Raw genomic sequence first — 16,694 nt, forward strand, 5'->3', positions numbered from 1 at the left:
TATAGAAAATATCGTTTTTGACGTTTCGAAAAAGGTATTGAATATGACTAGTAAGCAACTAGATTTGATCAATCTGCTATTTCGTCCCCTATCCCATAAAGAATAATTTGCTTTACGTATGAATTAAAATTATTACTAAACATTAAGATTGACCTCTGGTTTTGTCGGAAAGCGGATCTATGCTAGACACAATGTAATTCTATTGCGCCAATAAACTTAACAAGAGATTTGTCACCAGCAGCTCATGTCAAAAGACGTTTATGTACAAACAGACAAGTAGAAACAATGACCTATTATTTACGGAGGATGTAATGTGCTTAGGTAATACGTTTTTATCTAGGTACTATGTTTTGTGTGAATTTCACGGCTGGCTGCTAGCTGCTATTGTTTTGGACATTGCTAGCAGACATTCATAATAAGAGGATTGTTTTATTTTAAACTAGCGACCCGCCCCAGCTTCGCATGGTGATATATTATGCATGTATTCTACATAAAAACCTTTCTCTTGAATCACTCTATCTATTTAAAAAACCTCATCAAAATCCGTTGCGTCGTTGTAAATATTTAAGCATATAAAGGGACATAGGGACATGTAGTTACTCTTTAGTACATGGGCTATCTGCCAATAAAAGTCCTGTCAAAATCTATTCAGCCATTTCAGAGAATAGCTGGAACAAACAGACTGATAAAAAATATTGTAAAAAAAATATTTTCGTATAGGTACCCTATGTAACGTAAGTATATTCAAATGCGTGTAGTAAAAGCAGTTATATCAATATTACAATCAGACACTCCAATTATTTATAAGTCTAGATTCTAGATACGAATACTTAGATATTTCATACATGATACACATCGATTTGGGCCTCAGGCCGCTTCTACATAAGAGGGATTCGGATCATTAAGTTCACTTTTGTTTGCAGTTTAAACGGTTCAAGTTTATACTTAAACTCTGGACGTTTGACTCTGTTACATAAGTATGAAGTCCAAATTAATGTTTTTTAGTCGGCTCTTAGCCAAATTGTTTCAAAGAGGATAAATATGAAAGTTACTAAGAGATGAAATAAATGTACCTAACATAATTATGTAACGTGTTATGCCATGCAATTTGCGACCTTGCTGCCATTGCTGAGCAAAGGCCTCATCTTATACGGCGTAGGATTTTTTATCACTACACTAAAACACAATAAATACATAATGAGTTCTTTCATCGTCCAGTTTAAAAGTTAATTAAATACATAACATTATCATCGGTAGATTGGAGCGAACTAGTCCGAACTACAAGATATTGAAATTAAGTCCTTTCAAATGAGCCAAGATTTTGTCTCTCCTAAGCAAATCGAAATCAAATAAAACATTCTTTATTGTGGACCATCGGTTGTTGTATATAGTACAGATGGTGTATAGAACATTTTAGACCAGCTATATCCTACCCTTATAGGGGGTACAATAATCTAATCTAATCTACTAGCATATTTAGGTACAAAATTATTTATTTCAAATAGACTAGGAAGGCATTTTTGAACGTCAAAGCAAATATACTTAATAATATTAATAACGTCTGTCAGCCGGTCAGTCCTCTAGTGACTAGGATATTGAAGCTAAGTTAACTAGTAGGCATCAGGTATAAAGCGCTAATGAATTCTCAGCCATTCGAAGCCGTTTTTATTATTTACATATATTTTGTTATACACGATCCTCAGTAATTTTCACATTCAATCTAAGGCAAAGAGTCAGCAAACTACTTATGAAATAACAGACTAAAAACGTACAACACTGCCTTGTTCAATACCATGTTTCACTCTCGTCTAAATAAGGCAAAGGTTCGTTATAATCTTGTCCGCACCCAAGCAAAGTACGAGCTGCTTTTAAACAGGTGAAGGCCAAATGTGACGTTCATAGCAGCTTTTTGTACCTGACTACTTTTTGCCAGTATTGCCAAACCGGTACTGTTTTATATTTTTTGGCAAACAATTGTTGTGGATAGCGTATCGTATGATCAGATACGTTACTAATTTTCAAATTCTTATTTTTTTTTTAGTTTTTGTGCGTAATACGTGATGTAAACTACTTCAAATACTGTTCAAGTTTCGAATATTAGGGCAACCAAATAGAACTTGGGTTCTTTAGTTATTTGCATTTATTATAATTGTGTTTAGAGTATTATTCGTATTATGGAGCTAACTTTCAATTATAATATTAAGTAACACCGTAGAAAATAAAAATCCGTAGTGTAGCTGATTTTAAATTTAGCGCCAACAAAACACATGTTTCTTTTGTCAAATTCTAACCAATAAGAATGATTCATTCCTTTCAGATAAATGACCAATCAGAAGAGAGAGACTCTATGGATTCCGTAAACAAAAAATGAGTTATCTTGGTTTTTAATATTAGTCCATAAACATTAAAATTATAGCTACCGAATTGGTTTTTATTTTCTAATAAAAGTATTTGTTAAAAGAAAATTGTAATAAGAGGCAATAAAATGAACGAAAATAGTTCGTCATGAACGCAATCTATATTTTTACTTTTAAAATAATGTTGCCAGTAAAATATATGAAATGTTAACACAATTTGAGTTTTTGTTTGTTTTATAATATCACATTGAGTATATTATTAAATTGTTAACCTAATGTGAATATTTTAGTGGTCTGCATTTAATGTATAAATACTGAAAATAAATATTGAGGTTTAAAATGAATTACGTTTAACCTAAAGTATTTATCTACTCTGACAACACAAACTGCTGCAAGTTTGCGCATGCGCCGAATGGCGAATCAGTGACTATTCTTTGAGTTAAATATTTTATAAATAAGAAATTTTATCGTTAGTTGGTAATATATTTATATAAACGTGTAATTTATAAATTAGTTTAGATTGCAACTTTTGGTAATACAACTCTCATATCCAAATTTATGAAGTGTTAAAAGTGTAACATTGGTGGCCATTACAAAACCTAAACTTTTTTATCAGAACAAATGTCCATTTGATGTTTCGGCGACGTTGTGACTAATCTCACGGAAACTTACCTAAAAATCGCGAATTGTGCTTTATTTTGCTTTGATTGAGGTTCCCTCCAGTGCCTCTAAGTCCGTTGTTGGGAATCCTTGTAAATTATTTCAAAACGTTTTGTGCCGACCGACAATTATTGGGGTTGACTTCTCACAAGGAACTGTCAATTGTTACATTTTTTCGATACATTCATTTCTTATATCAATAAATATTAATTAGCCGTACACGTATAACGTTATTTGGTACAAGATTTGCAGGCTTCGTGGTGATTTGGTAATTTGAATAAGTTGGACACCCACATCGCTTGTTGTTACTCTTCAATGAACATAACATTGGCACGGCGACCTCTATTCACTCTCGCTCCCCTTCCGAGTAAAATCGCATAAAATAATCAATTAACACTGGTAAACCAGTGGAAAGGACAGTTATCATTTTAAGATTTCCGAAACGATTCGTCAGGTGTCGCCGAAGCATTCCCTATAACATTCAAATTGTGTTTGCAGTGTAACAAAAATGATTTTGAGATAAATTGTATAATAGTGCAGTGGTAATAGTAACGCAGTGAAGAAAAAAATAGCAATATAATATATAAAAGAAGTGACAAAAGTGTTGTTGTGTTGGATTGTGTTATGGAGACGCGTCGCTGGCTGATGTCGCGGAAGCTGTGGTGACATGGGCTGCGCTGCGGCCCCGACAGACGCTGGACACAGGGAGTGAGCTGAGTGCTGGGCATTGCGCCTGCACAACAAGTCTTGTATTATGAATAAGCGTGATAATAGCAAGGACAAAGAACGACAGAGTGAAGACAAAAGAACATCGTAAGCATCCTCTTTTACTAGCTTTCTAAAGTCTAAAGTACCTTCAGCATGTCAATGACACAAGTCAGTTACCAATTATACCCACCACAGTGACCTAGGACTTAGCTCCTTAGTCATTTCTATTCATACATTCTACCATGCTTATATTGAATTATTCAAAACAACAATCATAGTCCCAATTCAGTCATAAATCAGATTCAATTGGTTTGTTCACACCACAGGTTAATAATACCTAATTGTGTAGTTTACTTCTTCCTTTTCTGATTATGTGTTGCCATACATTGAGAAATTAAAGAGGTTAAGAATTCACACCGCTACTGACTGAATCATGTGATACCAATAAGTAATGGAGTAGAATGTATTAGAACATGGTTAAGTTTAAAGTTTTAAGCTATACATCACATTTGTATACATATAGTAAATGTGGGGATCTCCAAGTTACCTGTCAAATGTAGAAATTACCTATGACATACCTACAAATTATGTAAAGCAGGCTCACAATCCAGTGAATAGTGATCTGTCCCAAGGTCCTGTTAGTGCCTATAAAAGGTGTTTTACCTATTTTAAACCTAATAAAGTAGGTATTAAGTGTGAAAATAATTCTTTTTCTTTTTTTCATACATTTTAAACCTTGAAATAGCTAAGAGAACAATACTTTTAAATTAAGTTGTTTATTAAATAATGACTCACATTGCAGGTGAAATACTGTCAACTGATTACTAATAATGCCATAAAACCCTTAAAATGATAAAACAATCTATCAAGATAGTTGTCTAATAGAAATTACAGTGTGACTCATAACTGAAGCTCATACAAAAAAAAACTTCATAAAAGTCAATGATCTATGTGAATGTAAACACAGTTTTTGCAGTTCAATCCAATGTTTCTGAACTTATGTATTCATTAAACCCATGAGAAGATTTACATCTTTGAATTTTGATGTTACAAGTTTTATTGATGGTGATGTAGCTGACATTAGCATTATAGAGCTATTTCTTTTCATCAACAATTCATTTTATGTAAACACTTGTTATTGTTGTTGGAATCTCAAGGCTAGATATAGGATTACCCATGATACATAGGGTTTTCATTATTTTTTCACTCAGTACAGTGTAAGGTTGATTTTGTAATTTAGGTTATAGGTTTTAAGGGTTAATTTTGAGTACCTTGTGGGTATGTCTATATCTTATTAACTATTTATTCAGTTTGAATTTATTCTATTGGTTATTTTGTGTATTGAATCTTTGAGTTGATTTCAATAATTCAGACAGATTAATGAAAATTGATGCTTATTAGTAAAATCTTAAAGTTAAATGTTGAGTTATGTTTAGGTACAATAACAAGTCATTTAATGCAGTTGTTTAAATAGAAATATGAAATGAAACTAGGTTGTGGCTATTCTATGCAGAAATGACCTAAAAAGCCTACCTACTTTTAACTGCGCTGCACAGGTACTGTGCTTACAGGAAACAATAGTTGCATATAAAATAAAATATCTACTGTGGTTAGCTTCTATTGTGTTGTAAGGGCTATACTCTACAATATCTTATCTCCTTGAATACAATCTACATTATCAGGATAACTAGTAAATAGGTACTTTACTATCCTTTGATGTATAACCACTTACCAACACACATTTCAAATCCAGACTGAATAATTCAATTCCACACTATCTCCACACACTGTAATAAAAATATTCATGGTCTTTAAATAGGTGAAACTACTTTTCTGTAGTAAACAAGTCTTATGTTTGTAAACTATAATATTAATAAAAACAAGGTTAATGGAACACGGTTGTTGAGAGAAATTTAACACAAATCTTACATAAATCAATTCATGCCTACATACTACTAGTTAGTATAAAGGATAACAACCTGTTTGTTAGGAAATGCTTTGCTTAAGTAACCAAAGCTTTATTATGTCACTTAGTTTAAATGAACATTATGTAGCTAGCTAAGTTGTTGTACTGATGAATCATGGACCATAAACATCTTGGTGTATCTCGCTCAGTACTTTCAGTTGATAACATGTTCTTGATAAAAACATTTAACATATCACACATTAAAGTCACAATCTCAGTCCAGTTTCGCGTTGTTTATTGTTAACATTGATTCAATTACATCTCTTTAGAACTAAAAAAAAAATATTCAACATTTTTCTTTATCATTCATCACACTTGAGAGACACTGACATTTAAAACTACTGACTTGACCAACTTAGTTGTTTTCTAAAGAAATCAAGAGTGCTTTGCTCGTATGTCACTCAAAATTGACAAGTAAACTGTCTTGTGCTATAGTGACTAATATTTTTATATTTATAATGAATATTCAAAGTGACTGTTATTGTATTTACCTAAAAACAGACCACTATGCATAGGAAATAGTAAGTATGCAAGAGGAAACGTTTACATCAAAGAATAATATTTCATTATTGTATATTAATCTGATAAAAACGAAAATTTGTTTAGGTACTTGAAACATGAATCAGGTAACTGAATAAACTCAATGGGGATTTGGGGAAAGTAATGGTTTGTTATAATAATATTGTGTAGCAGGTTTATTGTGGGGTTAATATTATTATTTATAGTGTTATCCACATGGCTATAAAACACAGTTTTCTGCCTATTGTGTTGTAACATTTTATGGTAATAAAACTCCTAGAGTATTGAACTTACAACTGGTTCAGTGGAAACTGGACAGCAATTTAGAGGAGAAAATATCATGTTATGGAATAAAATGTCTCTTATTGTTGCCTAGTGGTGGCTTGCACGGCTAGATAATTGTCTCCTTCCATGCTTTTAGTGGTTGGAAGTGCATTGTAACTTTCACTTTTAGACTCAATGCCAATAACGGTTGGTATGATTCACTATAGCTATTATACGTTTTGAAACGTTGCACGAACCATCTTAAAAATTTGTAAACTGTTCTGTTAGAAAATAAATTGCTTCTATATTTATTTGCTGATTAAAATTGTGTGATATCAAAAAATGTTAAGGTCAAAATCTTAGCCGTGTTTAAGGTCAAATTAAAAAAATTTTGCTTTATCTTTCATTCATTACATATTTTATTTGAGTATAACTTAAAGATAATGCTAGGTAACTCATGTTTTCCTATTTTCTGTTGTTAAGGAGTTATTAAATTAATAGGATGAACCAAACAATGACTAGTATGATGACTAATACACTTCTGAAGGTTGTTTAATTACACATACTAGAGAGCTACCTTTTATTTTAATTACTCTGATTTATTACTCAAAGATAGAGATAGCTAGATAGGTATAAATGTTACCAACCTAAACAATACTTGATATGCTTTGAGAAAACAATATCAAGAAAATAATTAGAATCAACCTTTTTAGAAACTAATTAGGTACCTAGATGTTAACTATGAAGCCTTTCCCAGTATTATAATTTTGTATAAGTTGCTGGACTGTTTATATTATTATTTACTAGCTACTTCTGTACGGGTTTTGCCCACCCTACTCCTTTTGACCATTGAGTGTTTTATAGCACCTTCCTTGAACTAAATGAACTATCCAACACAAAAAAAAATCTAATCCGGCCAGTAGTTATAACAATCTCTACAGCTTAATATAATAGTATATAAAATTGTTTTCAAACTTGCTTATAGAATGACACTAAGTTACAGTTTTGATCCAGTCATGTTTAAAGTGAATTTTTCTATTACAGTCATTAAGAGGTACACTAGAACCTGCAAACTAACATAGATACTATTCATAACCTTTAGTAAATACCAATGTGGTTGACCACAAATAGCTAAACAAATATGTACCTAATGATAATTATATACAGCACAAATTACTAATAGAACTTATTGAAACATGTGAAACTAATAGGATTATTAGTAGGATTATGTATTTACTACTTCATGCAAGTACATTTCTTTACTGCTTAAGAATTGATGAGCTTCTTTTGTTACTCACTCAATTGACTTTGATTTTGTTCAATACCAAACAAAATAGGTAATTGTAAAAGCCTCAAGGTATTTACTATGTCCTCTATAAATTAAAATACCAATAAAAACATATTTTTTTTAAGGACACGATTTTAATATTCTACATTAACATTTAATTGTTGATTAACAGTAGCAGTTTTCCTGCTTAGTAAAATACTTATTCATTTGATATAAAAAATAAATATTTGCTTAGGAAACACCTTATTAAAATTGTTTCTCGTACACAACAGTTAGTCAGTTCACTAATAGTGGTTCTAATATATCCTATTTCCTCAATACCTAGTTGAAATAGAAGCTGATATCATACAGTTTGCATGCTTTTATTTATAAACGTGCTGTGACACTCCAATTGACATTGTTTATGAATTGAAGGTCCCTCCAAGTTCACAGATTATAATCTGTCATAAACAAGACTAATCAGCTCTATTTCACCGAGGATAAGCCTTTCAGCCTATGTGTGGCTTCTTTCTGAACACCAACTTGCAATACACAAGTCACAACTTGTTTACTTGTGAATCCAATCAATAGTGACAGTTCTGTTGCATCACAACAATGCTCTGATTGGCTGAATAATACTGTAGCAATGTACTTAAATCCTTGGATTTCACAAAGAAAAAGATATTGATGCCTTTTACAGAACATTTGTAAATGAAAACAGAGATAACTAAAAGTAATTTTATACAATAGGATAAAAGTATGCAACTATTTCACGGTAACTGCTGATGTGAAATATTATTGTAGTTTTCCTGTATTAGTAATATTATTGCAGATATTTGAAATGATATTTCTTTCAACACAAAACAATTGAAAATGATAAATAATGCAGATACCTAACTCATGTCCAAAGAAATACCTAGTTACTTGATGAAGACACATTCTTTACTATTTCTATGGGTCATATTTGTCTTAAAATATTACATATCAGTAAAAGACACAGTTTATTACAGTTTCGTTATTAACACACATATTTCACAAAGTAAACTGCTTGTACTTATCTGATTTTCCTATTTCATTGTTATAAGTTGCAGAACTAAATATTGCAATGTTTTGTGTGCAGTTATAACTATTGTTTTATATTATCTGTCCATGATATGAAACCGTACAGTCTTATTCCCTTGCTCCAGAGCATACCAAAATACTAAAAAAAGTATTAAGTATATTGGATTTTTCTGCCAATTTTCATAAAAGGAGGTTTTATTGAACCAAATTCCTTGAATGTTGTTCTTCCATTAGGCTGATTTCCACTAAACCGCAGTGTTTATCTATGCATGTCTAATATTATCTGTGAAATGCAGAGGGCGTGCATGAATGAACACCATTACTCCGAAAATCTATACCTCGCTCGTTATATCAAGGCCGCGGAATTCAACCTTAAAAACTAAAAGCAAAAATCGTTGTAGCCTACAAAAAAACATTATTGTTTATTTTACCTATAATCAAGTACCTTTACCAATTTTACCTTTTAGTTCAGTGTTACACGTCGCGTGATGAACTGATTTTACCGCATCCACTAACCTATTTGTACAAATACAAGCAAAAATGTTCTATGTTCATGTACCAAATGTAGGTTTTTCAATCTAAAATGTCGGTTAATAATCATAATTACCGGTAGTTCTATTATTCACTCACTTTATCAGATAAACAATGAGTATTTTATCGCTTTGTTTTAGTTATTTATTGAAATGCTTAAAATATTTGTCTTAATTTATTCAACAGACCGAGTTAAGCTTCCTACTTTACGACTCTTTAATAACCTATCAGATATCTGAAATGTCTTATATTACGTTTAGTGACGTAAAGGAGACGAAAAAAACACGTATAATACAGGTCCCCGAAAGTCTGTCGCGTAACTACCTACGTAGGCAATAAGCAATATGACTCTAGTACCTTAAAAAGCCTGATACTGGCATACCTACGTCTTTGATCTCACAGGGGGCTCTTCTAATTTCGTCCTTTTTTAAAAACTTCGCCAATAATACCTTTTTTGTTTAGTGACAAACACGAGCCAGCTAAAACCTCTTTATAAAGAAATGCTCTTTCACGGCCCACCTTTTCAAAGATTTTTTGCGTAATGGCATCCCTATAAAGTAAGAAGCTTTGCAATCTAAATGAGGATTAAAAGAGTAACAAGTGACAGAGTGTAGTTCCTTTATGCAAAGAAACTCAATATCAGAAGTAGGTAATTACGAAGATATCTAATAAAATGGTAAAAGTTTTGTCAATATTATGAGATAAGGTTGCGCATTTCTTATGATATAAACATTGTTATCAATCGATGTCGATACTGCATCGTTACTTGTACAATATACGTAATCGTAATCCTGAAATTTGCGTATAATTAATACATATATGTATAGTATAGTGGAAATGAAACGGTTTTATTATCCTAAGTATGTTAACTCAAATGCCCCATATCACCTTCCTCCCTTTGTCTAAAGAAGCTGTATACATTATTCTTTATCATTATTTTTGTTCTGGTTCTACTATCGTACAGGATCTAAAGCTGTGTGTACACTGTTGCAGCGCAACCGGTGCGGTGGGCGGGCGTGGAGTGGGCGGCAGCAGCGCAATGCATACGTCGAGGCATTCCGTCACCTCGTCTTCGGGCGTTCTTATGGTGGGGCCTAATTTCCGCGTCGGCAAAAAGATCGGCTGCGGAAACTTTGGCGAACTTAGGCTCGGTAAGTAATATAACAAGTTTGTCACAAAAACTTACACCAAGTAATACGTACATACTTAGAATCTACCATAGACGTGAGTGTTACCAGCAGAGTCGGCCATTAAATGCCTGTGCTGCAATTGATTTGTAAAGTAAAAAGATAGGAAATCTGTAGAAGTATCGACATTTCCATGTAACTATAAGTTTAATGTCTGCTACCTTGTTTGGTCTAATTAATATCAACTTTATTATTCATCTAAATAAGGTGCCTATCTATTAATTGATTTTGTATTTTAATACGAAATCAGAAAAGGGTATCTGAATATCCTTGGCAGTAATGAGTGTAAACAAACGGCAAAATATTCAATACAAATCTTCAATGTAATATTTATATGCTAGCAATGCCAAATTTTGAGGCCAAAAAGGTTTTTGTGTTAGTCGGTCAGCGAATAACCCTTCAGGTAGACCGCTATCTAAAGGGTTTTTCGTTCAAATTGGCACGTGCCTATCACTAGTTTTCGCAAACATCTATTTTTACACCCAAAATATAAAACAAGAACCCAAACGTGATTCTAATCAACGAACTTTGATGCGATGAATCATAAGTGATTGGTTTTCTGCTCCTTCGAAATTACGTTGAGCGGTGAGTGCGATGACGCATGAGATGAGAGCTTGGACCACAAAAAATCCTGTTAGTAATAAGTGGACATGCTTATGTGGAACCGCTAACTATTAAGTTTTACCTTATCCTGTCCATATTAACGTGGACTGCACGGTTCATGTTAAGTACATTAGCCGCTAACAACGCGTCTTGCCGACCTTGCACGCTTACTGAAATATGTAAAACTATTAATGGTGCTATTTTAGACACACCCCATGGTCTAATTCCAAGAGTTCTGTAATGTCCTTGTCCGTCTTCTGAATTGCCATAATGGAAACAAATAGCCACATTTTAACTGACAGTGCACTCATTTTTAGCAATACGCAATAATCTCCGTTTCCGAAAACTTCTGTAGATTTATGTGGACGAATACCATCTGGATTTTACAGCCGACACATTTTGCTGTACAGTTTCTTCGTATATCATTTCGTCATCCGTTAAGATTCGATATTTTTATTGCCTGACCAGCCTGTCTTAACTCATTTATTCATATATGATCGACGGAAATAGGGTATTTAAGCGTTGTAAAGCTTAATTTGATACGATTAAATTGATTAGCAAAAAACGTTCGTGGAATAATAGTCATTTAGTAAGGTCAAGTTATCATTGTCGTGAAGATCTTGAACTGATAGGAAACAGAGTGAATCGAATGTAAATGTCCCTATTGTAACAGTCGGTTGAAGGAAAATAGGTCACTATGCTGTATTCGAAAGGCTAGCAAGCTTTCCATCACCGCATACACATAAATATTATTGTTGCATGTTGCTTTATGCGATACAACACATTTTATTTTGATGGCGCCTGAAGACCCGTTATATTTAACGGAGAAAGCGAAACTAATGTTTGCAAAGTGTAAGTTATATTACTTACGAAAAATATCTCTCGGTATCGCAGATACAAAAGTGAGATATGAAACTTCCAACTTTTATTTGAAAGGTTTCGTCGAGATATTTGATAACAGACGTTATTTATTGTGGTGCTATGAAAAATTGAATTCGTATATCTGCAAACACTAATATAATAATAGTGTACTAATGGATACTAGTGTTTGCTACAGTATCTATATTACTTGGAATTATAGCGTAAAAAATAAAAGAACAACAACGTTATTTTCTCTTACAACCGATACCTATTTTAAATATTCATCCAGCAGGTAGAAGCAAAGTACGCAACAAAGGACCTGTGTAATAATGGAAGACTTATGACTCATTCTTTCGCTGTCAGTATTCGGAAACGCTCTTTCAAACGAGCCTTAGCCACCGTTCACACGTGCCCAACAATATGATCACTTTACAACGGCCACGAAATCTTTTAAACAAAGTACTTGGAATATGTAATATTGAAATGTCAGAGGTCCACAACACGTGAGCCTTATTTTCTAGGCGGTAAGGTTTCATATGGCTGTTGTCAGAGAGATTATATGGCTGCGTGCGGATGAGAATTGGATTCAACCTCGCGTCACTGAAAATAACATTATTGCGGACACGTGCGTGAGGTGATTAAGCCGATACATACATTATTTACTTACCGAACCGTGTTTTTTTAAAAATGTACCACTCACGGTGAAATTAATCAAGCTAAAAATCCCACGAATTAAAAGTACTTGGTTACTCCTGCTTAGTTTCCTGTGTGGGTTATAATTGTTTCCTCCATTTAACATTTTACCGTAACGATTGTAATCTAAAGAGTAATTAGAATTAATAACATCTTGTTCCATTAGCGTTTAGATCCGATTCGTACATTTTAGTCATACTATCGATTGTTGTAGCTGACGTTATTTTTCCTGAAATTCAGTGGAAATTATAAATGTAAACAGATAGGTATGTAAGAAATATTTATTTTTGCGTTAGATCCTTATGAGCTAACTAATACCTAAACGCAGCTATGCGCATCACAGGAAATTTGGAACTGTTTGTGACAAAATTAACGACTATAATGAGCTCATTTCTAAAAGTATTTTTATGAAACTATTTGTTTATTTGGAAGGGATATGACTGTGAACTAATAAATCAGAGTCTTTCAACATGCTCTTACCCCGAAGTTATTACAACACTCAAAGTATTTCTTGTACCTAATTCAATTTGTATGTCACCGCTTCACCGGCTTTATAACATGGAACATTGTTGTTCCATTTAATTTGTCCCTTGATAAGATATAGATTATTGAGATCTAATACATAGTATGTTGATACGATGCTATGACGATGTTTATGATCAGTGATAACGTCGATATCTCAAGTCGGTGACGTTGTTGAACTTTGAAATGTTTTAACGAACACACTTCACAAATATAGTAGGTAGGTACACACAATAAGATCGTGTTGTTTTTATTTTTAAATGTTTACAAAAGACAGCCGTGTAACTGTGTCATGAAAATAAGACATCCGAAGAAAAACGAGGTTTATTTAATTTCGTATACGTAACATAACGTTTGTTTTAATGAGTAAGTCTCTGTTGCTAGCAGTGGTGTGTAGTACGCCTACTTTGCACGACTTATGCTCATAGTCCCGTGTAATAGGGTGCAGTTCTATTATTGCTATGCACCGCCCACGTTAAGTCTAGGTTATAGACAATAATGAAATCGAAAAAGCCATTTCCCCTTTGCCCGACACGGCACCTTGCGCTCTATAACCGCGCTAGCAGCCATTAGTGACTAGAACATGGAAGCAGACATTAAACTTAATCATTTATATTACTACGTCATTTAGTATGCAGTTAAATACATAACAACTTTCTCTTTCAGGCAAAAATCTCTACAACAATGAACATGTAGCGATTAAGATGGAGCCTATGAAATCAAAGGCTCCACAATTGCATCTAGAATACCGATTTTACAAGTTATTAGGCACGCATGGTAAGTTCTAGCCTAATTACATGAATAATTACACATTGTTACGAAAATGCTAGATTGAGCGGGCCGCGACCGAAGCACTGATTTACGCTTCATATCGGTCCACCAACAATTTTAAATGGTGAATCATGATCATTGCAAAACGAAATAATGTGACTAACCCACGACTATATTGTGCATCTTAAGTTCTGAATGAAGCTAAAATTAGACTTGTGTGTACTAAAACTGAATTCGATGTCCATTTATCTTGAACTGGTCTGGTCAATTAAATTATTTTGATATTTTATTAAACCATTGGCACCGACATTTTGATATTATAGTAGCTAGATAATAATCCAGTTGACGATAAAATTTGCTCAGAGGGCGTACCAAAAGTGTACTACTTGGGAACATGTGGCGGCCGCTACAACGCCATGGTCATGGAGTTGTTAGGGCCCTCTCTCGAAGACCTATTTGTACATTGCGGCAGAAGGTTCAGACTCAAGACGGTCCTTATGATTGCTATGCAGCTCGTAAGTGCCGTAAAACAATTCTCCGGTAGATAGGTGATTGTCTCTTTGACACAACACCGTAACCGATATCCAAATTCTAATTCAATAATCGCAACGTCCGAGGGTCCGCGCCGTGGTCATGGTCGTTGTTGAGGCCCGTCTAAATGTATTTTGTTTTTTCGTTATATTATTTTATAAGGCTGAACACGTAGCAATGCTCTCGCGTGTCCTGTCGTGTTTGATGATGTAATTTGTAAATATCGGCTACAGTGTTGTGTCGTACAGGTGCGTGCGAGAGCAATGCTCGTGTATTGAAATGTGAGTAAGTACCTAATTGTGTTCGGTCTGTCTCTCCCCTTCCTCCCCCTAATTCCCGTGACTCCTGTAGCGCCGTCGACTGCGGAGGGCATACCGGAGGTGTATTACTTCGGCCCTTGCGGTAAATACAACGCACTGGTGATGGAACTGCTGGGCCCGTCACTCGAGGATCTCTTCGATTTATGCGGCCGTCGATTCTCTCTAAAGACTGTATTAATGATCGCTATGCAGTTGGTAAGTTAATATGCGTATAATAACAGTTTCTGCTTGAAAACAAAAACTAGATTTTTAAGTTAATCTCCAAACCAAATCAAATCTGGCGGAAATCAATTTGTGTAAGTCATTGAACCTAAATAACAGCATTGACTTGTAAGCGCGTTCAAGGAATATGATTGTAGAGAGTGCTTTAACTGGCAGACTATTGTGACGTAACTGATGCAATGCGACGAACAAACGCTTGAATTGGTAAGCAAATCAGTAATGGCCGATTTAGAGCTTAAAGATTTGTATTAAATTGGCAATATCGCTGGCAATTTGTGGGAAATGTCCCGAGTCGCTTTTAATGAAATGCGAGCTCTGGAAACGCTCCTGTAACTCGATCCCTGGGGTAAGGAAAGATTGTAAAAGTGGAACGAGATTCATATCGGAGAAATATATTTTACTTGGCAGGGAAATACTCTTACATAATAATTGTAGGTACGTAGAAGAAAAACGCGTGAATCAGTTGATTAAATCTTTAGATTGATCAAACAACGTAGTCAACAGTATTCTTTGTGTTTATTTCTACTGGAAACAATATCTTATTCAATGAATATAACGCCCGAATATTGAAACGTTATTCAATTTTAAGTGGAGATTTTATCTCATGCTCTCTTTTCTCAATTTATTTTCTAAATACTTAAGATACAAGTTGATGCGTTTCAGTATTTCGGCAATAAATCACTCGACAATTGAAATAAAAAAATGTTTGAGTTCACTATCGATTGACATTTAACATTTCATTGATGATAGCGAACTGATTTGATGCATCAATATTCAATTATCTAATGATATGCCCTTCAATGAAATGATTTGTGCCGACGTCAATTGATAGTGACAGCTGAGAAACAAACTAATACTGTCCCATGTCTATTTCAGTTACATCGTATCGAGTATGTCCATACAAGACATCTCATATACCGAGATGTAAAACCGGAAAATTTTTTAATAGGTAGAACTGCAACAAAAAGGGAAAAAATCATTCACATCATTGGTAAGTCATGTTTTGCTAATATTTATCTTGTTCACTCGTAATAAGTGCTAATTTGTATTGTACGAAAGGGTATTTCCTAATTCTTGGAACGTTTAGAAAATGGATGCGTCAGTTTATGGAATACTTGGGACATAAACAGGCTAAATCTAGTCCTTGAATAAAGGGAAGTGAGTGGTTCCGACGAAGTTTTATTAGTCACCGATGTCTGTTGTAAAGAGGTCATTGACTCATCCATTAGTTAAATATTTACCGTAGCACATCTGTATCAGGCATTGGTGTCAAATATTAACTTTTCCTACACAATTTTATCTAGTTACACTATTAAAGTAGTGTTATTAAATGATTTTAGACTTAAGTTTCTCCACGTGCCCTGATAATTTGTTCTAAAAACGGAAAAATACAGGATATGTTGTGTAATGTAGCCTTGTTAAGATTTATTAGAGATATTTGCACATTTACCGCAATGCTTGAGATATTGAGATAGCACTTTTTGTATACCTACTTTTGTTGTAACTAAGTCCTTAGGTTACCTTTATCAATGACGAGTGACGATTTTGTTACGTCTGATACCGCGATACAATAACGAATATTAATGTGACTTCATGCGACCATGGAATTCCTCATGGCCAATATTTACTCGGAATCTATTCCTTTGAGCC

At 33.8% G+C, this 16,694-nt stretch overlaps 1 protein-coding gene across 12 annotated transcripts in view; it reads left to right on the top strand.

Annotated features, from left to right (window-relative positions):
- The first annotated feature begins 2,706 nt into the window (after nucleotides 1-2,706).
- LOC118274012 (casein kinase I) overlaps nucleotides 2,707-16,694 on the top strand; it is a 35,548-nt gene continuing 21,560 nt past the window's right edge. For 3 of the 12 annotated variants that reach the window (XM_035591333.2, XM_035591340.2, XM_035591341.2), the window contains exons 1-6: nucleotides 2,707-2,834; nucleotides 3,516-3,830; nucleotides 10,328-10,485; nucleotides 13,867-13,977; nucleotides 14,335-14,486; nucleotides 15,921-16,035. In XM_035591333.2, coding sequence (XP_035447226.1) covers nucleotides 3,772-3,830; nucleotides 10,328-10,485; nucleotides 13,867-13,977; nucleotides 14,335-14,486; nucleotides 15,921-16,035 — 595 coding nt within the window. In that variant the 5' untranslated portion in view covers nucleotides 2,707-2,834; nucleotides 3,516-3,771. Of the gene's footprint in view, nucleotides 2,890-3,035; nucleotides 3,286-3,515; nucleotides 3,831-10,327; nucleotides 10,486-13,866; nucleotides 13,978-14,334; nucleotides 14,487-14,853; nucleotides 15,018-15,920; nucleotides 16,036-16,694 lie in introns of those variants that run through there. The other 9 variants (XM_035591326.2, XM_035591334.2, XM_035591336.2 and 6 more) reach the window with 5 other exon arrangements.

This window comes from Spodoptera frugiperda, chromosome 3 (genome assembly GCF_023101765.2).
Source record: "Spodoptera frugiperda isolate SF20-4 chromosome 3, AGI-APGP_CSIRO_Sfru_2.0, whole genome shotgun sequence".
NCBI lineage: Eukaryota > Metazoa > Arthropoda > Insecta > Lepidoptera > Noctuidae > Spodoptera > Spodoptera frugiperda.